The 27550-nt window shown below is 42.1% G+C and overlaps 1 protein-coding gene across 3 annotated transcripts in view; it reads left to right on the top strand.

Moving 5' to 3' along the window:
- SHPRH (SNF2 histone linker PHD RING helicase) overlaps positions 1 to 18713 on the top strand; it is a 65511-nt gene extending 46798 nt beyond the window's left edge. For all 3 annotated transcript variants that reach the window (XM_075267602.1, XM_075267605.1, XM_075267603.1), the window contains exons 22-30: positions 1905 to 2048; positions 2172 to 2273; positions 2676 to 2747; positions 3638 to 3826; positions 9222 to 9314; positions 11410 to 11496; positions 12502 to 12680; positions 13944 to 14024; positions 16068 to 18713. In XM_075267602.1, coding sequence (XP_075123703.1) covers positions 1905 to 2048; positions 2172 to 2273; positions 2676 to 2747; positions 3638 to 3826; positions 9222 to 9314; positions 11410 to 11496; positions 12502 to 12680; positions 13944 to 14024; positions 16068 to 16167 — 1047 coding nt within the window. In that variant the 3' untranslated portion in view covers positions 16168 to 18713. The remainder of the gene's footprint in view (positions 1 to 1904; positions 2049 to 2171; positions 2274 to 2675; positions 2748 to 3637; positions 3827 to 9221; positions 9315 to 11409; positions 11497 to 12501; positions 12681 to 13943; positions 14025 to 16067) is intronic.
- The last annotated feature ends 8837 nt before the right edge of the window (positions 18714 to 27550 follow it).

Here is a 27550-nt window from a genome sequence, read left to right as displayed (position 1 = left end):
GGCTTTCCAGGCTTAAAATATTGATGACCTGTCCTAAGGCTAGGTCACTAATATCAGATCTGTGAGTGTCTGACATCCAACAACCCCATCAAGTAGGTGTTGTCAGCAGCTGAAGTACAGAGAATGGAGCAGAAAGCAGACAGCTCTGTTCTCTCTGTAGAGGTAGAAATGAGTCACTGCACTTTAGTGATCAAATCGGGTACAGCAAATCACCCCTATTCATCTGAGTGGGACCTACTCAGAAAACAGAGCTGCCTGCTTCCTGTTCCATTCTCTGTTTATCAGCTACTGATCGGAGGGAGTGCCGAGTCTAAAACCTCACCAATCTGGTATTGATGACCCATCCTTAGGTTAAGTCATCAATATTTTTAGGCTGGGAGACCCTTTTAATAGTAATAGTTTCTGATTTTAAAAGAGTCAGACCTGTGCCCTGAATGTCAAACTTTAGACAAGCCTGGTTAGATAATACATTGGCAGATTGGTGGTTTTGTAAGACCTTTTTTGACACCCTTAGGGTGCTATTACATGTGTTGTTTTTATACACATTATGGAACTGTTGCTTTTGCTACACCACATAAAATCCGATCTCTAATTAAAATGCAAAACACATGTACCTTCAGAAAAATGTATCAGTACGAGTAAAGACACAGTTATGTAATGCAGTCTATCAGATGTGCTAAAATAGGAAAAAAAACAGTGAAGCATTACTTTTTCTCTACATATTAATAATTGACTGCTTGGATTTCCCATTCTCTTTGCACACTATGACCCAGTCCAATTATTGCAACCACTATCAGACTATGCAGGGACGTAACCCTCAGACAAGGAGAATAGTCTCATCCTGTTGTCAAGTTATTCATAATTTTTTAGGAGGAATAACAGAGGAACAGCACAACACAGAGATAAAATTAAAGGTACTTACCAGGGAATAATAAAGTTTACTAATATATAAGCTGGTCCCTTGTGGCCCTTTTTATTACCTTTACAGAGGAGAGTTAGAAAGGCCAGAACTTTCAATCCTCTGCCTCCCCTACTAGCACTAACACTCCAGCTCTGTCTCATGACCGGCTCCTCTTTACTTAATGGACCTGCGGCTGAACTTAGAGGGGAGTCGGACGTCAGACAGAGCCGCTGCAGGGGAGGTCGTGCTAACGCAGTTGCGGCACCCCACTGTGCTATGCCAAGGTAACTTTTTCATTTACATGAGAATTCAAAATAGTTTTTCTCCACCTATGAGCATTGCTAAGTGATAGTATATGGTCGAAGCAAGTGTGTTCTCCCATTGGCTCAGTCAAAGCCCCAACATCCATAACTCATTTTCTCCATACATGCAAAGGGAACTTAATACTGTGAGCTGTAAAAAGCAAATAATACAGAAAAGAAGTATGACCCTGCGGCCCGATTCACATCTGCGTTCGGTATTCCGTTTCGGGGAGTCCGATTGGGGACACCCCGAACGGAATACCGAACACATTGACAACTGGTGAGCAATGAAAGCACACGGACCCCATAGACTATAATGGGGACCGTGTCTTTTCCGTGCGCTGTCCACATAAGTCATGCGTAGAGAACAATACTTTATGAACTACTTTCCTCTCCGCACGACTTGTGTCGTGGGCATACCTTTCAAGTCGCGCTGTTATGCCTCCTTGCTTCTCCTTCAGAGTAAGTTCCGGCACAGGCACCGTGTTGCACACCTCATGGTCTTTGCCTGCACAACTTTTACGGTCTCTGTGGCTGGTCATTCTGGCAGGTATGGAGATGCAATATTGGCTGTATACAACAGTATTATGCAGGATGTGGGGCAGGAGCTTCATACCAATATCTTCCCAATAAAGTTCCTTTAACCCATAAAAGATTATGAAACCATTAAATCCTTTGTTGGCTTTTCTTGGTAACTTTAGTTGCTCCATGAATACTGGATGGTCCTACGTAATCATGTGTCGGCTATTGATGAGCTTTCAATGGCAACCCAGCGTCTCAGAGTCCGGCTACCTGATGAACCCAAACCTAACCCTCCGGTCCTTCATATCATTGAACCCCATGAGGTTAGTGCATACATGTACTGGCTCCTAGGAGCGGGTACAAAATCTGTCTTTTCACATCATATCTGCTGAAAGTCCTATCATTTTTCTTCTATACCTACACATTTTATCCTTTTGTCTTTGTAGGTTGAGCAGAATCGTGTGAAGCTACTTAATGACAAAGCAGTCGCCAAGTCACAGTTGCAGAAAAAATTGGGCCAGCTCCTTTACCTTACAAATTTAGAAAAGGTACTTTATGACTAGCAAGAATGATGGAAAAGGGTGAAATGTAATAGCAATGATGACTTTTATCTGCAGTACTACGGTAAATATGGGCATACATTCCCATTACCCCAAAAGCTGAGTGATGATGGTCTTTGGGATTATGGAAATATATTCGTGACTTTTTATCGCTGGTGTCAGTTTCTTTATAATTTTTTTTTAGTCTGCCAAGAATAGTTACTGTAACACAGTTGTATCCTATATTCTGCTTTATACTTGGCAGTATGCGGTAAAGAATACTACAAAGGGTCAGCATCATTCTAGCTGGCTCATCTATTTCTACAGGAACAAAAGAGCCAAACAACTTTGTTATGACCTTCTGTTAGAGAGAGCAAAAAGACTGAAGTTTTTATTTTTTTTCTGTTTTAGTCTCAGGATAAAACCAGTGATGGAGTAAATCCGGAGCCTTGTCCAATTTGTGCAAGAAATCTGGGGAAGCAGGTAATTTCTGACACTTTCTTAACAAGTAACATTTACATTTAGGCACTAATCTGCATGAAGCACCACTAAAATAATTTATTATTATTATTATTTATTTATGTATATTGCACCATTATTTACATGGTGCTTTACATTTGGGGTTTGCATACAGTACACAAATATGCAAACAAATATAATACTAACAATGACTGACTGGCACAGTGGGATAGAGGGTCCTGCTCGCAAGGGCTTACAATATATGGGGGAAGAAGGATAAAGACAGAAGGTGAGGGGAGAGACTGTTTGAATGGTGATGTGGTGACAGTAGTGTTATTGGAGGTTGTAGGCCTTCCTGAATAGGTGAGTCTTCAGGGCCTTCTTGAAGCCTGTGATTGTGGGGGTCAGTCTTATGTGTCTTGGTAAGGAGTTCCAGAGTATGGGAGATGCAATCTTGGAGATGGTTGTGTGAGGAGCGGATGAGAGCAGAGCGGAGTAGGAGGTCATTGGAGGATCTGAGGTTACGTGTGGGCAGGTAGCGGGAGATTATGTTGGAGATATATGGAGGGGACAGGTTGTGGATGACTTTGTATGTCAACGTTAGTAGCTTGAACTCAATACGCTGGGCAATGGGTAGCCAGTGAAGGGATTGGCAGAGGGGAGCAGCTGATGAAGAACGGGGAAGAGGTGAATTAAGTGAATTTTGTTAAGTAGTTTTCCCTCTCCACTACATTTGTTTATATATAGGGGACACATGGCTTTGTGTCACTGGGCTGGTGATGTATGTGGGGGGTTTTATGTTCTTTTAAACTATTTATTATTAGTATATATAAGATTTAAAAAATGCACCAAAGCAAAACCATACAACGATTATGATTTTTATGATTAGAACCGTTTATTGTTTTCTTTCCTAGTGGGCAGTGCTGACCTGTGGCCATTGCTTCTGCAATGAATGTGTAGCTATCATCATTGATCAGTACAGTGTTGGTACAAGAAAAAGTGCTATTAAATGTGCGATATGTAGACAAACAACATCACACAAAGAGATCTCTTATGTGTTCACAAGTGAAGCTGCAAACGAAGAGAAGGATATTCCTGTAAAGGTAATATATACCGATATGTTTTGTTTTTTTTTCTTTCAGAGGTACATGTTCTGAATAGGTTTGTGTTTGCAAGACACTAGTTTTCTTGGTTCAATTTATGTTTTATATTAATTGCGAAAATGGTAAATATACTCGATGCCAATCTAACTGTATATGTGTAACTAGATCATACATTGAATGGCCACTTTAAGAGAAATTCTAGTAGCGTGTTGGACCTCCTCTGTCCTTCAGAACCACAGCCATTTGTGTGGCATGCACAGACGTTGTCCTCAGGTATTGATGTACCCAGAATGTGCCAAGACAACTTGCCCGGTAGTATTTGGCTGGCATGTTAACATTCAGCTTGTTATTTGGAGCACCATAGTTGTATTCAGCTGCAGTTCGCTTGACTGTGCACCGCATATTCATCAGAACAATTCTTGATCTCCTCTGACCCCTTGACTCCTACGAGCGGGAGTTATTTGGATGGAGATGCAGCAAGCTATATCTGTATGTGAAGCTAATACTGTACGGGTGCACCTTACAGGAATACTGCTAGACTGTATTGTCATTTTAGCTCTTGCCCTGTAACCTTTGTTGGTTATGCCTCGTAAAATACAAAGCAATAACATAATTGTCCTGGCTGTGTTATCATTTATATAATATTATACTGTATGGTATAAAAGCTGCTATTAAAACCAATCCGACAACTTTTTACTTGACATATTACTTTATATGAATGTCAGTTGTAAATGTGTAGAGTATAGTTATTTTCAAGTATTATATTACATTTTAATACTTAATCTTGGACATTATCCCTATGGCTGTTGCTTATGTCCCATTAGAGGTCAGTGCATTGGTTTCTATAGTGACAGTTTTTGTCAGATTTCCCGCTTCTCGATATATGGTAGAGCGTTATAATTGTTTGCAGAGAACGTAACAAAGCTTCAGAAGCTGCAGCTATGGCAACTAGAGTAGGAGTCGGAGTAGTGTAAAGCATTGTGGTTTACAGTCTAAGTGTACTGCTATGGGGTTTACTACTATGGAGCCAGTCTAAAAACAGGAGAGAGACATTTAACCTGAAAATATTTCTGGTTTTTAAAGGAGAGTTCTAGGTAGAGGGTCTGTTCTCCTTTAGCAAACTCAGGAATAGAGTTGTTACAATAGCCAAATTTGGACTTCAACACCAATACCTAGTGTGGGATCATGTTTCTTGATATCAAAACAATACTTTGCCAAAAACAAAACAAACATGTGGCTGTCAATAATGCTACACACAATTCTGTGTGTGTATAGGGCTACATTCACAAGTGGGTGCACAGTCATCATAGGGACTGACCACACTTTGTTCTTTCCTTTTATATGTGAGTCCTAATCCTCAACTAATGGGACACTACATATGTGAAACATCACATCATAAGACTGCGCCTGCCTAGAGTGTGGCTGCATGTGTTTACAGCTGCTGAAACTAAACTGATCTTTCTCTATCCCGTCCTTTTTTGTTCACTTTTTTCTATTACTATAAGGAGTATTAGTATAAGAACTTACCATGGGCTGGAATTTGATGCAGAAACTCTTATAAAGAAATCCTTTTTGAGCCTTTTTGTCTGAAGCATGCCTCCACACAGACAAGGAAGACTGGTTTACACTAAGGAGACACTATTACACCTTAGAAGCATGCTGCAGGACAAGCTGGACAAGCATGCTCTTACCATCCCCCACGAACTAATAAGGAGACTTAGAAAACGCGGAAAACGAGCCGGCATACTGAGACGCGAAGGAAGAAAACGCAAAAAGCATGTGATCCCGTCCATCATTATGGGGAATGTGAGATCAATTGTGAATAAGATGGATGAACTGACAGCACTGACCAGACATCAACAGGAGTTTCGTGAGTGCAGTATGATGCTGTTTACAGAGACTTGGCTTACTGAAATCACTCCGGACATACTTGCCTCCGTGGAGGGCTTCAAACTTCTTCGGGCGGACAGAACACTGGAGAGCGGTAAGCGAATAGGCGGAGGAATTGCAATATTTGTCAATGAGAGATGGTGTAATCCAGGACATATTGTGGTTAAGAAACAATTGTGTGGAAAGGATATTGAACTGCTAGCCGTGGGCATGAGACCTTTTTACCTGCCAAGGGAACTATCACATATTATCGTACTAGCTGCCTATGTCCCCCCCTCTGCTAAAGCTGACGCTGCCTGTGAAGTCCTCCATGCTGTTGTGAGTGAGCTGCAATCATCTCACCCCCATGCCCTGCTCCTAGTGTCTGGAGACTTCAACCATGTCTCAGCATCCACTCTACCAGGCTTCACACAGTATGTAACCTGCCATACAAGAGACAACAAGACGCTGGACTTGCTCTTTGCCAATGTAAGGGATGCATATAACTCATCTGCCCTACCACCCCTAGGCAGATCAGATCACAACCTGGTACATCTGCGACCCACATACATTCCACTGGTGCGCAGAGAACCGGCGGTTACCCGTACCGTGAAGATTTGGTCAGAGGGAAGTGTCGAGTCTCTAAGGGACTGCTTTGATATAACTTTATGGGAAGTGTTTCAAGACTCATTTCCAGAGGACATTGAGGGACTCACACATTGCATAACGGACTACATTAATTTCTGTGTGGACAGCACGGTACCAACTAGGAAGGTGAGGTGTTTCTCCAATAACAAACTATGGATTAACTCTGAGATTAAAACTCTCCTCAAGCAAAAAAAGAGAATTTTTAGGTCTGGGGACAAAGATGGCCTGGGGCGGTTCAGAAACAGCTGAGACAATTGATCAGGGAAGGGAAAGCCAACTACAGACGGAAGATGGAGCTACAGATGGGGGAGGGTAGAATCTCTGAGGTGTGGGACAGCCTTAAGGCAATTTCAGGACACAAGGAAAAGACAAGGCACCGAACAGTAGGGGACAGGAAGTGGCTTAACGAGCTTAATCTATTCTTCAATAGATTCGACTCCAAGCAAATGCTCCCTCCACCAGCATGTCAGCTAACCGCCCTCCCCTCACACACCAAGACCCAACCCCCACCGACCTGCGGTCAACTGCAATCTGACTATCTGATCCTGCAGGAGTCTCAGGTGTGTAAGGAAATGAAGAATATTAGAGCGAACAAAGCGGGGGGACCTGATGGTATAAGCGCAAGAGTTCTTAAAATGTGCAGTGACCAGCTGTGTGGTATTATAACGCACATGTACAATATGAGCCTGAAGCTGGGGGTGGTACCTCAACTGTGGAAAACATCTTGCGTGGTACCAGTCCCAAAGAAACCCAACCCGATGGGCTACAATGACTACCGACCTGTAGCACTGACATCACACCTAATGAAGGTCCTAGAGAGACTGGTCCTGACACACCTACGCCCCCTAGTGAGCTCCGCTCTGGACCCCCTCCAGTTTGCCTACCGGCCAGGCATTGGGGTAGATGACGCCATCATCCACCTTCTTCACAGAGCTCTCTCTCACCTGGAAAAACCCAGGAACACTGTGAGAATAATGTTCTTTGATTTCTCCAGTGCGTTCAACACCATTCAGCCAGGGCTACTGAGGGAGAAGCTGAACCTTGGTGGTGTGGACCATCACCTGTCCAACTGGATCCTAGACTACCTGACAAACCGCCCTCAGTATGTGAGAGCCCAGGACTGTGTGTCTGACACTGTGATCTGTAGTACGGGGGCACCTCAAGGTACAGTTCTGGCCCCATTCCTCTTCACACTGTACACTGCTGACTTCAGGCACAACTCATCCAGCTGTTACTTACAGAAGTACTCCGATGACTCTGCTATAGTCGGCCTTATCACTGATGGCGATGATAGGGAATACAGAGACTTAAACCGGGATTTTGTTGAATGGTGCCAGCAGAACCAGCTCAGGATTAATGCTGGGAAGACCAAGGAGATGGTGGTGGACTTTAGTAAACGGAGAGGTGCTCCGACCCCGGTGGAGATCCAAGGAACATGTATTGAGATAGTCAGGACCTATAAGTACCTGGGCGTGCTCCTCAATAATAAACTAGACTGGGCTGATCACCTGGAGGCGCTGCACAGAAAGGGCCACAGCAGACTCTACCTGCTCAGGAGGCTGAGGGCCTTCGGAGTCCAGGGGACACTTCTTAGGGCCTTCTTCAACTCTGTGGTTGCCTCAGCCATCTTTTTCGGTGTGGCCTGCTGGGGAAGCAGTATATCAACCAGGGACAGAAATAGACTTGACAGGCTGATCAGGAGGGCCAGCTCTGTCCTGGGGAGCCCCTTGGACCCAGTACAGGTGGTGGGTGACAGAAGGATACTGTCTGTGGTGACCTCCATGCGGGGGAACAAATCCCACCCCATGTATGGGACCCTGATGGGACTTGGCAGCACTGTAAGCGACCGGCTGATTCACCCCAAGTGTGAGAAGGAGCGCTATCGCAGGTCCTTCCTTCCAACCGCGACCAGGCTGTATAATCTACATCAGACCAAACGAAGAGCTCTCCGCACAGAGAACTAATGATTATGAGGATGACCATGAGGTCTTCCTCTTTCTCTTCTGTTTTCCTTAGCTGCCATGGACTCCTAGTATATCTTCTCTTCTCAGCTTATCTGTGTCTACGTCTGTAACATATTACTCTGTATTATCCTGTATCTGTATTACTATGCTGCTGTAACACGCTGAAATTTCCCCAAGGTGGGACTATTAAAGGATTATCTTATCTTATCTTAATGCACCACAGTGGCTTCTTTATTAGTAGAGCTGGGTGAACCCCACAAGATTCATTCACACAAATATTCGTGAGATTCTCCCTCCCTGGAGATTTACTGCTCTCTAGGGTTTATAACAAGTGGAAGCCAAAAGGGAGATGAGGAAAAATAACAATCACTTATACACTCGCTTTGCCTCATCTCTTCTGGTTAGCCTTGTGGCGTCTGTCAGGGTCCTCTTCCAACTTCTTGCTGACGTCACATGTCCCAGATTCAGTACATTAGTGGTCAGCGTAGGTGCCATGACGCATTGACCCAGCAATTATGATGTCAGCGTACCCCACATGACCACTGAGGCCTGTGATCCCCCTGGATCTGACAATAGCAAGAGACTGGAAGAGGCCCGAAGACAACCGGCCGAGACACCGCCGCACGTCCTGGAGAGTTGAGTATAACTATTTGTTTCCTGGGCCCACTTTTACTGTTTGCTGAAGGCTGTGCAGTGCTCTTCTACAGTCACGGCTGATGATCTTTATCAGCAGCCATATTGGACCTGTCACACAGCGCTGCACAGTATAATTGCCACTGTTGGTGTGTGACCGATGGTGTGAAAATCTGTTCAGGGAGTGGGTCTAGTTAATGTGCTGTGGGTTTTTTTGGCTTTATGGAATTTTGACATCAATGTTCCCTTGTAACTTATCTCATTTATATTTGTTTTTAAAGGGTAGTCATTCCACAAAAGTTGAGGCAGTTGTCCGAACGCTTATGAAAATCCAGTCTTTGGATCCAGGTGCAAAATCATTGGTCTTCTCAACAGTAAGTGTCTGTGCAGAATCTAAAGCAACCTCCAAGTATAAACCACTTTTCAAAACTTTGTAATACACCTGTTTCCTTCTCCACTTTTTAAGCTGCTCTCCTCTTCCTTATCTTCATTCACCATTTACATAGTGTTCATATCCGTATCCAGCTTAGACTCGGAAGTCTATGGAGAGAGGAGGAGGGAGAAGGAGGCTATTAATTGAGTTTAGTAGCTGCAAATATTATTATTATGCTTTTTTCAGCATCCCCAATAGATCAATATGTAAAAGGTATAAGCCAGCTGATAAGTGCTGTAAAGTTACACTAGACAATCTAAAAGTCCACAAGGCTTTCAGACCGCGTTAAACACTGAAATATCTGTTGTTTAAGACTGTCTAGTCTAACCTTGTAGTGTCTAAAAGTTACACGACATTAGTGTTTTGCCTCATTGTTTTTCCTGGTAAATTAGCAAAAAAGATAAAGATAACAGAGAATATAATTGTGTGATAGTTAAGGGCTCGTTCACACAAGGCAAAAGGGGGTGGATTTTGGCGCTGAATCCACGTCATAATCCACCCCCTCACAATAGAGGTCTATGTAGACCGCTAGCTTAAAGAAGCGAGCTGCCCTTTCTTCTCCTGATTCAGGCGTCTGCCTCACATCAGCACCGTTCGGGCTAGGCCCATTCCTTTGAGCCTACTCCGGAGGGGGAAGCCGTGACAGTCCTGGCAGGCGCATTTTGGCCCTATTCTGGCGCGGCTTCCCGCATCGCAATCAGGAACAAAATGCGCCATACCACCCCCCATGTGAACTAACCCTAAGGGTTCCTCCTACGTATAGTGAGGTCAGGCGGTCTTTTGATCCCCATTTTGTTAAGAAAAACTTCCAGGGTCAAGAAGAGATTAAAGTTTATGTGAGTTGTAGGAAAAAATTATTCTGGTGGGGTCACAGCTCTGACTTGCACTCAGTGTAACTAAACTTTCGGAAAACTTTTTTAGGAGTTTGGGGGTGAATTCCGCCATAAATTTGCCTCCCATTCTGAAAAAAAAAATCAACGTTCTGCTCGATCCTGCCACAGATTCCGCAGCTCAAGACTCTCTTGTTGTTTAGGCCCATTCATCTAATGCCATCAGCATCCCATCACAGCTAGACCGCAGCCAAATACAGCGGTGGAAAATGAACAGGAATTTCTTTTCACTTTCTGCTGTGTGAACCTACCCTAACTTCTATCTAAATTATTTTATATTTATATATTATACAGCTTCATATAAATAACCTAATCCCGACTGTGTTTTCAACCAGTCATATCTCTGGAAATAATTTAGATAGCAATGTAAACTTAATGTCATATAAAAGAAGAGAATCTCCTGTTTCATAGGACACCAAAAGAAAGTTTGGATGTAATGTCCGAAACATAACTGTATTGACCCTCCCCTACCCTTACTTTCTCTACATATTACTCAGCCCCATACTCCATACTCAGTAACATTCAGTGAGAGACAGGAACAGCCCTCCATACATAAACAAGGGAAAGAGTAAAAAAAAAAAAAAAAGTAAGATTTCACAAAAAGGAGCCAAAAAGTCTTAATAATGTGTGTGTGTGTGTGTATGTATATGTGTGTGTATATATATATATATATATATATATATATATATATATATATATATATATATATACACACACAAAATTTATTAATGACGTAAATATTGCCAGGAAATCAAAAGTTGTCTGACAGTTTAGTTACGCTTCAGTGGTCAGTATACCCCTTACTAATTACTGGACATTCACATAGAGAGAGCTTGGTAAACTGGTATATTGATTGATATTAGGTCTTTGGGGTTGAGAATAAAAACCTGTAAAGTAAAATGTTTGTACAGGTTTGGCTACCTTTCATTTCTGTCATGGTACTGTGACCAACCTGTGCTTGATTGTGTGAGCTATAAGAATATAGGAGAAGTTTTGTTTGGCGAGTCCAGTTTATCTTTTGTACTTCACTCACCTTACTTATCTTACTTACTTTACCTTACTTTGCTTATTCCATTTATACTTTGTGACGATGAGGTTTGTCCATCATATATATACTTTACCTTACAACTTATCATTTCTCTCCAGTGGCAGGATGTATTGGATATTATTGCAAAAGCTCTGCAAGACAATAGCTTGGTGTTCTCACAGATCAATGGGATACAAAAGTTTCAGGTACTGAAAAAAAATTATTCCTTTTCCAAAGGTTCCTCCATTCCAGAGGTGCAAGTATGGAACACAAGTGATGATGTCATGTTCATAGTTCACATGACTATTCACCCAATCACTGACTTCAGCGGTTAAATGTCCATGTATGGCACGTGACCACCGAGGCCAGTGACGGCTGGGTAGTCATATGAACTATGAGTGTGACATCATTACTTCCAGTTCAATGGACCGGGTGGTTTGTTAAATCCATCGCCAATCTGCCCAAAGTCCTTTGGTCTCCTGCCACTATCTTGTTTACCTAGTACCAGCGATTGGCTACACAGGACTATTAGACCTTCTGCTCTGGAGTAGAGATGAGCGAGTACTGTTCGGATCAGCCGATCCGAACAGCACGCTCGCATAGAAATGAATGGACGTAGCCGGCACGCGGGGGGTTAAGCGGCCGGCTGACGTCAAAGCGGAAGTACCAGGCGCTTCCATTCATTTCTATGGAGCGTGCTGTTCGGATCGGCTGACCCGAACAGTACTCGCTCATCTCTACTCTGGAGTGACAGTGACTTAGTGGCGACTATGAGGGGGGTTTTTTTCATTTGTTTTTTTGTTTTGTTTTTTTCAATCCCTTTAAGATTAAAGTCCTTTTATTTTTTTTATTTCGTATGTGCTTGTAGGATATTTCTGTTAAAGGATGTTTTTCCTAGATGCCACATATTTATATTTAGAATGTTCTAGAAGCTATTGGAAGTGTTAAATTGTAGTATTGGAAGAATGACTGACAAAGAATGGCATTGATGGGGTTAACACGTAAACTATAAATCGTCCAGAACAGTCTCTTCAATACTTCCATCCAAGAGTAGAAGAATACTGTACAATGTAATAGGATCTGAACCTTTAGTGTTGGCACAACCTCAGATTGACTACTTGATCCTTTCAAATAACCCATATGGCATTTAGTTTTACAATTGCATCAGATTATCGTATTTGGTTTTTATGTCATTATATGTTCTTTGTCAGGAAAATCTTTCAGCTTTTAAATATGATCCCAAGATCAACATTTTACTTCTTCCATTACACACGGGATCCAATGGGCTGAATATTATTGAGGCTACTCACGTGTTGTTGGTCGAGCCTATTTTGAACCCTGCACATGAACTTCAAGCAATAGGTCGTGTGCACAGGATTGGCCAAAAAAAGTAAGTGTTCTGGGTTTTTTAATTATAATTATTTTATTTATTTTTTTTTAATTCTGTATATCTCAAAGGCTACCAGTTTATTTACTGTTCATTACAGTAAATGCATTTTATGTATTATCCATTAAAATGGTTTCAAAATGAGAGCAGTATCGACCAAGGTTATGTTCACACTACCGTTACTGGGGTCAGCTGCTGTCATCCATCATGTAATGGACATAGGCAGAAGCCTAGTTGCCAAAGCTTATTATGATTCTGTTCAAGAGAGGTCTAGATGATTTTCTTGTAAAATTATTATATTACAAGTTATTATTTCTGTAGATGGGATTCTGATCCAGGGGTTTATTCTGAGTGCCATGTGTGGAGTCAGTTATAAGACTTAATGGCTAAGAGGCAGCAAGTTATTGCAGCTTCTTTTGGCACATAAGTGCCACCATATTGATCAGAGGCACAGCAAGAACCAGATGATGCACGGCATTTAGCATTTTGTACTCTAGGAGTCCATCTCTTGACTATAATGGAGTCCGCCGTTTCTTAAAGAGGACCTTTCATCAGATCAGGCACATGCAGTTCTATATACTGCTGGAAAGCTGACAGTGCGCTGAATTCAGCACACTATCGGCTTTCCCAATCTGTGCCCGGTGTAAAGCGCTATCGGTCCCGGTACCGTAGCGCTTTACAGTCAGAAGGGCGTTTCTGACACTTAGCCAAGGACGCCCTTCTGCTCAGCAGCGCCTATCGCACTGTACTGTGGAGCGGGGAGGAACTCCCCCCCACCCCCTCTGCTCACACAGCTCATCCATAGATGAGTATTATCAGGAGGGGAGGGGGTGTTCCTCCCCGCTCACACAGTACAGCGCGATAGGCGCTGCTGGGCAGAAGGGCGTCCCTGGCTAAGTGTCAGAAACGCCCTTCTGACTGTAAAGCCCTACGGTCCCGGGACCGATAGCGCTTTACACCGGACACCGATCAGGAAAGCCGATAGTGCGCTGAATTCAACACACTGTCAGCTTTCCAGCAGTATATAGAACTGCCTGTGCCCAATCTGATGAAAGGTCCTCTTCAACTGAACTAGCAAAGAGAAGTCCTTTATTCAGATTTTAGGCGGTTTTCTTCAGCGGAGACTCGGTATTCTAATTATTGATTTGGAAAAATATTAATATGATGTTATAAAGATGATTCATGTGTAAAAGAAGCCCTAACAAAACATTTGTGTAGAAAAATTGTATTCCTAGTAAAACTCTAGATTTATCGCTTTGTTTTCAGGGCTACAATAGTTCATCGATTCCTGATCAAAGCAACAATTGAAGAAAGAATGCAGGCGATGCTAAAGACTGTGGACAGGAGGTATTTGTTCTTCTTTATGTTTAACCACTGCTCTGAAATATTGGCCACATTGTGTTTTTTGGTTTTAACCCTGTTATCAAAACAGGACAATTTTCCCAATTTTGACAAAACTTGAACCATATAATCATACAAATAAACCAATGTAATTTCTGACACCTGGCAAATTGTGAAAATGCCACCCAACATCTTAAAATCTTGTCTTTCGTTAACCCCTCTAGATGCAGCTATTTTTCAATTTTTATTTTTTGACTCTCTGCCTTCCAAAAAGCCATCATTTTATTTTTATTTTTTTTTGTTCCATTCACAGAGCCATATGAGGGCTTAATGTTTGCAGGACAGATTGTACTTTGTAATGGTCCTATTTAGTAATAGTACCATAAGACATGCTTTTTTGTAGGACCAGATGTACTTTTTATTTATACCATATTGGGGAATGTCTGATGCATTGATTCGATCGCTTTCTATTCAAATCTTTATAGGGAGGCGAAGCGACGGTTTAGTTATTCTATTCTTTTTTTTACTTGCTACAGCCTTTCGCCGTATGGGAAAAATATTTTTAGATGCTTGTAGACTGGGCATTTTCAGATGCGGGGATGTATAAATTGGTTATATATAATTATTTATATTTTTTCAAATCCAGGGAAGGGGAATGATTTGAATTTAATTTTTAGGGTGGCTCCTGTGATCTCGCCACACGGGAGCTATCCTGCAACTACGAAGGTACAGTGCCGACAGAGTCCTGCTCTGGGCACTTTGGGAAGCATTACAATAAACAGTGCCCACAATCAGAGTGAACTCTGATCACGGACATTAGCTCTGGGTCTCTGCTGCGCAATACAATAATGATTACAGATGACGACTTCTCTGAAGCAGAGCGGTTGCTGCAAAGACCTGGCATCTGCTGTACTGTTACGGTGGATGTCAGGAAAGGGTTAAAGGGGTTGTCCAGGAATTTCAGAAGTCAAGGAGGAGTCCAGGAAAACTGAAACTTAAAAAAAAATAAAATCATACCTGTTCCTGTTGCTCCCATGTTCGGACCAGCACGTGCCATGCCTTTGCTGGTGGAAGTCCTGCACCCCACATGATTGCTGAGACTGATCAGTGGCCAGAGGAAAGGTCACCGTTCCTTTCCTGATACCAGTGCCTTTACTTTACATCAGAGTATAGTAAAGTTTGTTTCTTTTTCTGTTTGTTTTGTTTTTTTAATTTATATTTAATCATATTTGTGGCAAAAAGTCTGGCCCAAGCAGAATCAACTAGTCCTGGATAGGTGTCAGAAGTAATTCAAAATGCAATTACTTATTTTCGGGCGACTGATCTGCCTTTTAATCTTTGCATTTCAAAGGTTAAAAAAACGTAGTCAAACTCGCAACAGTAATTTACATGCTACTTGTTCAAAATTGTGAGAATGGGATATGTTGAAATCCCATCTACTATACTTCTACTGGCTGTACGTAAACCACATATGTCCCTGTTTATAAAGCAATAAACAGCCTTTCATAACTAAAAAGTACACTTTTCAGACAAAGTTACTTTCTACATATTAGTCTATGAAGAGGCGATGGGGAAGAAGAGACTGCTGGAATAGACACACTCAAATAATTGCTGCTGCTATACTTTACTTCTCTGCAGGCTGCAGGAAAAAACTGTGGCAGCAACGCATCATGGTTTTCACCACCGCGCTTTTCACAGAAAGTCTGCAGAGGCTTCCATTATACTTTATAGGCAAACCAGTGTTTCCATAGGTATAATTGACCTGCTGCGATTTCCAAAACCGCAACAGTTTTGGAAATTGCAGCATGTCCACAACACACATTTTTTTGCATGGTGTGTATGGGATTCGATAGAATCCCTTCCACCTTGCAGTGACTGTAAAATACTGTGTTTTTTTTTCTGCCATGGCCAAACTGCAGCGTTTATGTCACGTGGTTAATGCCCAGTGATAGAGGACATAAAAGGTCCTCTTTAAGCTTTATTGACCCAAAACTGGAACTGTTTCAACTAATACCGTATGTTTTAATTGTATTCTTGTTTGGTTTGCAGTCACACAAGTACGTCAATGAAACAATCTGAAGCCTCAGTTCTGACTGTAGCTGACCTTGCTGACCTGTTTACAGAGGAGAGAGAACTTGAAGAACTCTGAAAAAACGGATTTGCCACCTCGAGACATTCCCTGAACAGAGTCCCTGTAATATCTCTTCTTGTATTATGCACTTCTAGGACCACAAGGGACTCTGGGTATAAGAGAACGTGCTGTAACTGTGTCCTCTGCAGCAGTTTGTATTGGTACAATGATGTAACGTCGCACTTCATCTTTTAGCAATATTTTCTATTCAATGGACTTATTTGAAAGTCTGCATTACAAATTTTAGGCTAAAAATTTAATTTTTATGTAATTTTAACTTAAAGGGCCTTGTGCTCTTTATTAACATTTTCCATGCCATTCTAACAATGCCCAAAGGTGTATCTAGGGGAGACTGACAAACTAGGGCTTAGAGACAAACACTCTAACTGGAGTTGAACTTCTTTTGACTTGTTTTATAGCATTTTATGCTTGTGCATTAATACCATGTTAGAATTTACATGCAGCAGTTCTATCTTCAGAGCCAATTGAATATGTATATTAGGACATAAATAGCCTTAGAAAGAAGATTATTATTACATTCAATTCCTTTAGCCGTAATAGCATTCCTAAAATGACACACGGGCCTATGCAAATGTGGCAATTAATTGCCCTACTGATATGGCCGCCTATAACCAACCACTAGCAGAATCCGGGATGCTAGGTGTCATAGTCTCTATCATTATGAAAACCTGCACCTTTAAGAGCACCATCCAAAGAGTTACCTTAGACATCAATGTTTCTTAGCATTTGCTGTCTTTTGGCCCACCATGTCACTCCTATTATCCTGTGAAGAATATAAGCAGATGGTGGAACTTCTGTTATACGGTTTGGCATGGACTAGATTTCAACACGCCGGAAACTTTTTACAGGAGTTAATCCACCAGAGGTTTATGTTGGCTTATTCTTTCCCGATCAAATACATACGTAGACTCTGCTGAGCTAAGCACTCGTGTATTGGAATGGGGGGAGGGGAGAAAAAAGGGTCAGGAGGGAAAGCGCTCACCAAACAGCTAGTTAAAGTGTAGAACCCCCCAAAACCTCACCCATAACCTTAGCAGGTCAATAAGTAGATTAAAAATAAAAAGGCTTCATTTATGTAGGCCATACCATTCCCAGGTAGACACAGCAAGGTACTCCAAGATGCTATGTGCTAGGTTAGTCACATGGAGGGTACATCTCTTGCTTTTGACTGATTTAGGATGTCCCATGGTGCTGTGTATGGTGACATGGAGGAATTTGGTGCCAAATGCCACCAGTTCTGCTTCCTCTTGTTTTTAGTGGAACACAATGCTCAGGGCAGGATGCTGAAAAAAGATAAGCGCCCTGCTTGATCTTACCAAGAATTCTGCAGCTGATTTAGCCGCACAACACAAGCTGCTCCTCTAATGTAGGGTCATTCATCTCTGAGCCTAATAAGAGAGAAGACGCCACAAGGAAATAGGAGAAATGAAAGAGGAAGTCGAGGTAGAAGTCCGCCTCAAATTCTTCTTCCATTTCCACTGTGTGAACATACCTTTGTAGTGTATTACTTCGAGTCTGAAAGGAAAGAGAGAAAATATATCAAAAAGTCAGATAATTTTAAAACGTAACTAAACTTTTGGACAATTTTCGAATTTTTGTAATTATTTCAACAGATTTTGGCTTTTCTCTATGAAGTCCTGCATCTCTTGCTCTCTATATTGAGATCTATTCCTGCCTCTCACTCACTGCGTATGGAGTGCGGACTGTATAAAATGTAGAGAAAATGGGGGTATGGGAATACGCAGAAACTTGAGAGATTTTCTTCTTTCATATGACGCCAGCATTGTAGTTCTACCTGTATTATATCCAGTGATATCAGCGGTTCGATATTCATATGCAGCTATATAATATAGGATATTAATATCCCAATGTGTTTTCAATGAGTGATATCTCCATAAATACTTTAGATAGCGCTGTAACCTTAGAGTCATATGAAAGAAGAGAATTTCTACATTTTGTTCTATGAATTCCAGTGTGGTACAGTAATAAGATGACACCTTTGCAAAAAGTCAATTTATAAATTTTTTCCCCTCCCGTATACTCCATGATGAATTGTTTGGAGGTGTTCGCACATGTGCAGCTTTGACTAAGATGACGTGTATCCACAGCTAGGAAGCTATATAACGTATAAGTAACATCCTTCACTACTGTCAATGAACGTCACAGAATGTCCTACAGCTTCTGCCCCATCACTTGGGGTATCACCTGTTCTTAGCTGTGCTTTATTTCTAATTGTCTTTACACCTGCACATATATGATTTATATAATTTTATAAATGTTATTACTGACGGTGGAAGAGGACAATCCGCCATGTTTAATATCTGATCTGTGAGCTCTTGGTTTGTAACAGTTGTATGAGATTTGCACTTAGCCTGTTTTAAGAATATTTGTTGTATAGTTTGAACTTGTATTATGTCACAGTATATAATATAAATGGGCAATAATTACTTAAACCACTTCTTTAATCCTTTTTAAATATGTAGTCCCTTTTCTTTATAGTATGGCTAGGAAAACCAGAAGAAAATGCACAGGAACAGAGAATGAAATGAAGTGTTACTGAGCGGACACTAGGGGGCACTCATACCTTACATATGCATTGATTCTGCATGGTCATTAATTAGTTTACAACACAGATAATTAGCAGTGGGAGGAAATGTTTTATTAATTTCTGACACTTGATAAACCGGCATCCATTGTTACATTTCTTATAGCAAAAGAAAAGCTGCAGATTTTCTGTTTAGGAAAGTTGTTTCTGACCTGCTAGCCCGCTGCTGTTATACAATATATTTATTTTGGAGTTTATTCTGTAGGACACTATTAAGACCGGGGCCACACACTGTGAAGATGCAATGTTTTTAATGTGGTGGAAAACACTGCGTTTTACAGTACCTGCAAAGAGGATGGGATTCTGGCTAACCCAGTCTACACACTGCAGAAAAAAAAAAGCAGCGGACAAACAGAGATTTCAAAAACACTTGTGGTTTTGGAAATCGCAGTAAGTATGTCAATTATACCTATGGAAATGCAAGAGGTTTTTCTATGGGTATAATGGAAGCAGAAAGTTCTCTGAGGAAAACTACATCACACGGGATCGAAGCCTAAGCCTAAGGCCCCACGGGACAACCCATAGCTGTAAAGCACTGCAGGAAAAAACGCGGTGGCAACGCATTTTGGTTTTTCCCGCAGCACTTTAAACAGAAATTTCACTGAGTTTTCCTCCACAGACTTTCTGTTTTATTTATATCTATTGGGAAACAGTTGGCGTTTCTGTAGATGTAATTGACATGCTGCGATTTCCAAAATCGCGCCGTTTTGGAAATTGCAGCATGTCCATGCCACGGTTTTCACCGCAAAGTGGGTATGGGAGTCGCAAGAATCCAATCCACTTTGCAGTTACTGTCAAACACCATGATTTTTCCCACGGGAAAAAAAATTGCGAAGCTTTTCCGCAGTGTTTTTTTGTTTTTTGTTTTTTTTTTCTTTTGCTGTGGTTTGCTACATGGGGCTTTAGACTGAAAGTGTTTTTTTCATTACAGACTCTCTTCCAAGATCCACAGGGTCAGGCAAAAGCACTGATGTCTTATTGACATGGATAATTCCAGAGGACTTTTGGGCCCTCGTTCTCCTGATCACAGGAGGACTACCTACTGTCTACAGAATGGGCAATAAGTGTTTGTAATGGTGGTTTCCCTATAGGTATAATTGAAGCTGAAAGTTTGCAAAGGAAAACTCTGCAGACTTTCTGCGAAAACCGCTGTGGAAAAAAACTCAATGCATTGGTTGAGCAGTTCAATTCATTTCAATGGGAGTGTCAGAGGTAGGTAAACACTGTACTTCATCTGTTTGCCTGGCCATGGTTTTATTCAGTCCCCCACCATTCTGTAAGTTTTCCCTTATCCATATGTTAAGGGACATAGTCGGAAAAGCCCTTTAAACCCGCTCGGATGATGGAACGAAGTCACTCATAAAGTGATATCTGATAGAGTCTATTATACATTGAGCAGAACTAACCGCATGGCTGCAGATCTATGAAGCTCTATAGGGCCTAACATATGGTTTGAAATAAGATTAATGAGAATTGTTCACTATAATAGGTTGCATTGTATTCACTGCTAAGAGTTTCAGATATTTTTTATTTATTTTTTTAATGCCTTGGATTGTCTATTTTTCTTTTTGTGTGTGCTTTTCTTTTCCCCACCTCTCATGAATATTGAGGCTGGACAAAGTGCAGGATAAGCAGAATGTAATGTGCTTTTATCTCAATATGAGAATGTTTGTCTTTTAGCATTGGTGGTGAGGACAGAATGACAGTGAATGACATGTTAGACAGTGTAGCAATACCTTTCTTTCCTGCTACAACTATAGATAACAGAGCTTGGTAAACACGCTCTTCTCTTCTCCATTGAGGAGCTCATATTACTGGAATAGCTTCTGGCCTGGAGTGATAACTGGTTCAGGCCCCTTCTCTGTCTTGCGTGAGAAGAATAGTTTAAAGACTTACACTGTTGTCACGCTATAAGAAAGTGAGTCAGCAAGAAAAGACAAAGGCCGGGCAGTTCTGTCAAGGTTTCAGGTTTCTCTAGTTCCAGCTCATTCACCAGAAAGCCTGTTACATAGGTTTGTTACAAAAGTCGCTCCATCTCCGGTATGTATCATGGAGTGAAGATGTGGCGTCCAGATATGCCAAGTTATATCAAGGCTGGCATATTGTGCGCTAGTCTTTATAATTCCTATGGGATTAGCCTGTCCTGCCGTCCTCTGGCAGGATCATTGCCCTGCTTAATTAGGCTGCGTTCACACAGAGTTATTTGGTCAGGAAACTGACTCAAATTCCTCCTCAAAAAAATGCCTCACCATACAGTCCTATAGTGAGGCGTTTTTTGGAGGAGGAATTTGAGTCAGTTTCCTGACCAAATTTCTGACCAAAAAACTCTGTGTGAACGCTGCCTAACACTCACCCTCACCTTTTTACCTTTTCAGAAAGTGGCCAGGAATGGACCAAGTCATGAGAAAGAGGGGTGCACTGACTCCAAAGTGAAATACTTTTAAAAAGAGGAGTAAGACAAACACCTGGGAAGCTTCAAACAATACAAAATACATAAAAAAATATATACAATACTGTGGCAAAAAACAACAAAAACATATAAGCACTACATATATATATATATATATATATATATATATATATATATATATACTTTTTTGATTGTACGATTTATCAGACTATCAAAAAATAGGAGATGTCCTTTTCTGTCGGTTTTCATAGATTCCTAATTCACTGAAGTTTATAAAGGATCATCCATTTTTTCATGGCCGTTTATTTCAGTGCTTGTGTGAATCTGGCCTAAGCAATTTCACTGCCAATTTTTTAAAACACTAAATGTGATCCGTGTCTTCCAGGGAAACAGCAAAGGTAAAGGCAGTAAAGTCAAGCCACATACAACACATCTGATCAGTGTAACTTGGACTCTATAATTTTACTACCTGTGTACTCCTTAGCTGGCATATCTCATCTCATTTACTTTACTCTTGAGGCACCAGAATGTGAGATAAAACCTCACTGCAAAGTAAGTACTAAACGAAGTGTAAGATACCGGCTCTCAAGACGTCCTTCAGAAAGTTAATAGATTTATTTCTCAGTGAAGGGGGCATGGAGAAATTAGAGTTTGTGTAAATTGCATCTATTCAAAAAAAACGCTAAAAAAAAGTGCAAATGGATTCCAGTACATGAGCAGCATAAAAATCTCAATGTGTCACACAATAAACAAACAGTAAAGGTAGTACAAATGCAGCAACCAAAAAGGTCAAAAAATACGACCCACAACCGAAAAAAGCCCCTTAAAGGGGTATTCCCACGTCGCATACTCACCAGTCTTCGATGCTGTAAATTCTTCTTTCCTCCGACTTTGTTGCGTCATCGGTGGGCAGGGTTACATATGCAAAGCCAGCGGCGAGAAGTTGTCGCTTCTATGCCGCTGGCCCTGCGTGTGCGCTGCCGATGCAGCTAGGCATCAGACGTACAGCCTTCACAATGCAATACAGACCCGGCATCCGCTGTAATAGAGAGGTGGATGCCGGGGAGTGTAGACGCCGCCACAGGTGCCTGTGACATCGCTACGCTCCTGCCCTGCATGAAGCCAGCAGCGATGCTGCTATTCCGCTCCTCCGCCCCCCTCCGGAATAGCAGCATCTTTCCTGCCGCTGCTGGCTTCATGCATGGCAGGAGCGTAGCGATGTTGCAGGCACCTGTGCCGGCGTCTACACTCCCCTCTCTATTACAGCGGATGCTGGGTCTGTATTGGCGGCCCCTTCTCCCCCATAGTATAAACTACCCCCCCCCCCCTCCAGGCTCGCTCCCGTGCACTTAGCCCCTCCTCCCTCCCCCCCTGAGAGCAGCAGATACATCACTTGACTTTTGACCAGATAACTCAAGGGATGTGTCAACAGAGAAATGAATAAAGTAATATAGTGGACAAACAAAGCAGTTTTGCTGAAGCAATGTATTTAGGAAAAGTCTTACATTCACATTAACAAGCAGTATAGATAGGATCCTTGTGATGGGACAACCCCTTTAAGTGGAGCCATCTATAGATGGAACAAAAACAGACGACAGAGAAAAAAATCGAGGAGTACCAAAAAGGACAGGAGGTAAGGACAACCTCCTGCCCCACCTGCGGAGAAAATACATGAATAAAAAAAGAACATTAAGAGAACAAAGGACCTGCTAGAGAGAAAACACATGTAACATTAAACACCAAGCCACCAGAGCACACAAACATAGGAACTAAAGTCCAGTGCGCGGCCTAGCAGAGGAGAGAAAATAAAGAGTCAGTGGTGGGAAGGAGGGGGTTCCACCCTCCGACGTTGAGATGTCATGTCAGGCGAGGACAGGCGTCTCCTTTTCAGCTTCTGTTGGGACCAGACAGGAGGTGGAGGGGGAGCGGACAGCTCCCAATCAAGCATATCTAAGGGCGGGTAATGTCCAGGATCGAGCAGAACTGCTGGAGATCTGAATATGAGCATAAGGTGGCTGTGCGGCCATTCAGTCTAGCAGATAGGGCAAAGGGGAATCCCCAATGATATGGGATCCGACAGTTGTGAAGTGCATGGAGAAGAAGGCGGAGATCTCTTCGCTTCTGCAGGGTAATCCAAGAGAGATCCTGGTATAGTTGTATCTTCGCCCCATCAAAGTCAATGTCTTTCATAGTTCTGGCCTTAGATAAAATCGCCTCTTTCAAAGTGAAATCGTGAAGGCAACAAATGACATCTCAAGGGGAGGGACCGGAGCCCTTAGGACGCAGGGCCCTATGTGCACGATCAAATTTAATTTTGTGAGTAGAAGGTTCTTGCAAGATCGAATTGAAGATTGCCACTAGAGTAGCGGGTAAGTATTCATCATGTGTAGCCTCTGGGAGACCCTTAACACGTATGTTGTTTCTTCTGCCCCTGTTATCAAGATCTTCAACATGGCGCTTGAGATCCAGTGATAGATGAAACTGGGATTGGACCGAGTCTTGAAGCTGGGAGACGTAATCACAGGTCTGATCATGGTCGTCCTCCAGCACCTCCACTCTGGAAGCAATGTAGTGAAGATCCTGCCATAACGCTGATATTTCAGCCCGGATTTCTTTTTGGGAGCCTCTGGGAGCAGGGAAACTGCACCAGAGAGCCAGGAAGAGCGTGCTGCTGCCGGCTGCGCTGAGGTCTGCGGAGCAGCCGACATGGAAGAGGAGGGCGGCAGGACCTGTAAAGATGGAAGATGGCTGCAAGTAGAACCAGGTAGGTGGTGATGCCAGGCTGCTTGGTGGTGTGTGAGGAGGCAGTGGACCCCACAGGGGGGATCCCAATTGTTTTCTTCCCCATAGGACACTAATTGAAGCAGATGTAGGGCCTTTTCAATGCAGGCAGGGCAGGAGCCGAGGTGAAGTCTGTCCTACAGCATGAAGTCCCAGGCCACGCCCCTGGTGTTAATTCTAAGCAGTATATGTGGAGAAAACCAGGCGCTGCTCATCACTTGCCCAATACAATCCCAACAGTGAAATATGGTGGTAGCAGCATCATGCTTTGGGGGGGGGGGGGGGGGGTTTCAGCTGCAGGGACAGAACGATTGGTTGCAATTGAAGGAAACATGAATGTGGCCAAGTACAGAGATATTCTTGAAGAAAACCTCTTCCAGAATGCTCTGGACCTCAGATTGGGCCAAACAACAAGACAATGTCACTAAGCACACAGCTTCAGAACAACTCTGTGACCATTCTTGACTGGCCTAGCCAGAGCCATGACCTCAACCCAATTGAGCATCTCTGGAGAGACCTGAAAATGGCTGTACACCAATGTTCACTATCCAACCTGACGGCACTGGAGAGGATCTGCAAGGAAGAATGGCAGAGGATCCCCAAATCCAGATGTGAAAAACTTGTTGCATTATTCCCAAGAAGACTCATGGCTGTACTAGCTCAAAAGGGTGCAAATACTCAATACTGAGCAAAGGGTCTGAATACTTATGACTAGAGATGAGCGAATATTCGATCGAATATTAAGGTAAATGCAGTAAAAATTTAGATCCTCTCCCACCTTCCCTGGCGCTTTTTTTTGCACCAATAACTGTGCAGGGAAGGTGGGATAGGAAGCAGGAAAACGTTGGCATCGAAAATAATTACAAATAATGTTTCAGGGCTCACCCCAAGGGCCTTACAAATACTTTTTTAGGGCTCACCCCAAGGGCCTGAAAAATAATTTTTTAGGGCTCACCCAAAGGGCCTGAAAATTAATTTTTTAGGGTTCACCCCAAAGGCCTGAAAATTAATGTTTTAGGGCTCACCCCAAGGGCCTGAAAAATTATTTTTTAGGGCTCACCCCAAGGGCCTGAAAACTAAAACTCTGCTGGTTAAAGGCTCAATTCACCCAAAGGGCCTAAAACACTTAGTGTAAAAGGCTACACTAACCCAGAGGCCAAAAACTAAAACACTGCTGGTGCAAGGCTCAGCTCACCCAAAGGGCCTAAAACACTGCTGGTGTGAGGCTCAACTCACCCAAAGGGCCTAAAACACTGCTGTTTAAAGGCTCAACTCACCCAAAGGGCCAAAAACACTGCTGGTACAAGGCTCAACTCACCCCAAGGGTCAAAAACTAAAACACTGCTGGTGCAAGGCTCAACTCGCCCAAAGGGCCTAAAACACTGCTGGTAAAAGACTCAACTCACCCAACGGGCCTAAAACTCTGCTGGTGCAAGGCTCAACTCACTTTTTTTTTAAGATACATGCACTATACAAGGCTCAATTCACCCCAAGGCCCAAAAACTAAAACTCTGCTGGTGCAAGGCTCAACTCACCTCAAGGGCCTGAAGCTAAGTTTGGGAGGGCTCACCCCAAGGGCTTGAAAAGTAAATTTTTGTATGGCTCAGCTTAAGGTCCTCTAACTTAATTTGGAAGGGCTCACGTGAAGGGCCAGAAAAGTAATTTTTGGAGGTCTCACCACATCACACACACATAAACAATGACAGTTATGGGTGGGGGCTGTTGGATTTCCCATTGCCTATGCCATCTGTGGTTGTCATGGGCAAAATGATTTAAAGGAGTGCATGCTAATGTCTCTTTAGCTTAAAATTTGTGTTTATGTGCATATTAATGTAGAGGAAAGAAGGTTTCCATTTTTTTTCACTTTTATAGAGGTTCTATTGAGTTTAGAAAGTGTCTTTTTGATAGTCTGTGATAGTGGCGTAATACTGGAACTTGGGCGTGTTAGATGCACCCAGGCATGCTTCCCCTGCTGTCCCAGTTACATTCCAGAGGTGTTGTCATCATTTCCTGGGGTGTCATTGTGGACTTGGTGACTCTCCTTAGTCAAATAGTGGTTTCCCCTGAAACGAGCCTTTTTTCCCCATAGACTATAAGGGGATTCGATATTCGGTCGAATAGTCTAATATTGAGTGTCTACTCGAAACGAATATCAAATATTTCACTAATTCGCTCATCTCTACTTATGAACATGTGATATTCTAGTTCATTTTGTTTTTGTTTGTTTTTTTTTAGTAAATTTGCAAAAATATCTACAATTCAGGTTTTTTTTTTTCTGTCAAGTTGTTAGCAGATAGCTGCAATGAAGCAAAGAGTGAAAAATTTAAAGGGGTCTGAATACTTTGTGTACCCACTATATAATAGTGCCTCTCTTAATATAGCCTCTCCTTATATATAATTCCTCCCTTATACATAATAGCCCCCTTATAACAGCCAATCTTATATATAGTAGTTCCCTATTACAATAGCCCCCTTATATAAAATAGTCCCCCTTATATATAATATGTAATCTCTTATAATAACCCCCTTACATATAACAGTCTCCCCTTATATCAGTCCCTTTATATATTATAGTTCCCCCCTTATAAAAGCACCATTTTAAATAATAATTCCACCTTATAATATCCACCTTATAAGTAATAGTTTCCTCTTATTTATAATATTTTCACCCTTATAATAGCCTAACTTATTTGTAATAGTTTTCCCCTTTTAAGGGGCACTATTATAATGGGGGGAGGGGTACAATGATATTATTATTTATAATGGGATTATTATGAGGTGGAATTATTATTTATAACTGTGCTTTTATAAGGGAGGAACAATAATATATAAAGGGACTAATATCAGAGGGAACAATTATATACAAAAGTCCCCCCTTATATCTTATATATAATATATCATCTCATATAATAACCCCCTTATATATAACAGTTACACCTTATAAATAATACTTCACCCTTACAATAGCTCCCCCATTATAACTTTTTGTCCCCCTATGAATAATATTTTGCCCCCTTAGCAGGAGATCCCTTTTCCTTACCAGAAAACAATAAATCTTGTACTCACTTTACTGCACTCCCACTACAAGCGGAGCAGCCGAAGACTCTCCGTGTAGTAGTGTCACAGATTGCGTGATGCAGTGATGCCATCACACCACCTGCACCATGACGTCCTGTACATTTTCGCAGGTCCTCCATGGCAGAGCGGGGACTTTTCATCTCCCTGCTCTGTCATAGTATTACACTGTTACGGCATGCACAGCACTGCACACCGATACATTGGGAGCTTCCAGGATCCAATCCATCAGGCTGAATGCTCTGATAGGCCCCTGATGCTCTCTGATTCAAATAGTTCTTCATAAGAGTACCATTCATTATTCCATACAATGAGAAGATGGAAATAAATTCAGAATGGGGTGGAACTGGAGAAAAACTGCATTTGTGCGACTTTCTAACAGGCTTTATTTTATGGAGCTCACTGTGCAGATACAATGACCCCCTAGGGGTCTTTAACACCAGAGGGACAGATCAATAATGCAGAGGTGGTCAGTGTGTGACACCATAAGTCAAACACAGGCCAAAATA

The sequence above is a fragment of the Leptodactylus fuscus genome, chromosome 3, assembly GCF_031893055.1.
Source record: "Leptodactylus fuscus isolate aLepFus1 chromosome 3, aLepFus1.hap2, whole genome shotgun sequence".
NCBI classification, from domain to species: domain Eukaryota; kingdom Metazoa; phylum Chordata; class Amphibia; order Anura; family Leptodactylidae; genus Leptodactylus; species Leptodactylus fuscus.
The sequence above is the reverse complement of the archived record's forward strand: the minus strand, read 5'-3'. Positions and strand labels throughout refer to the sequence as shown.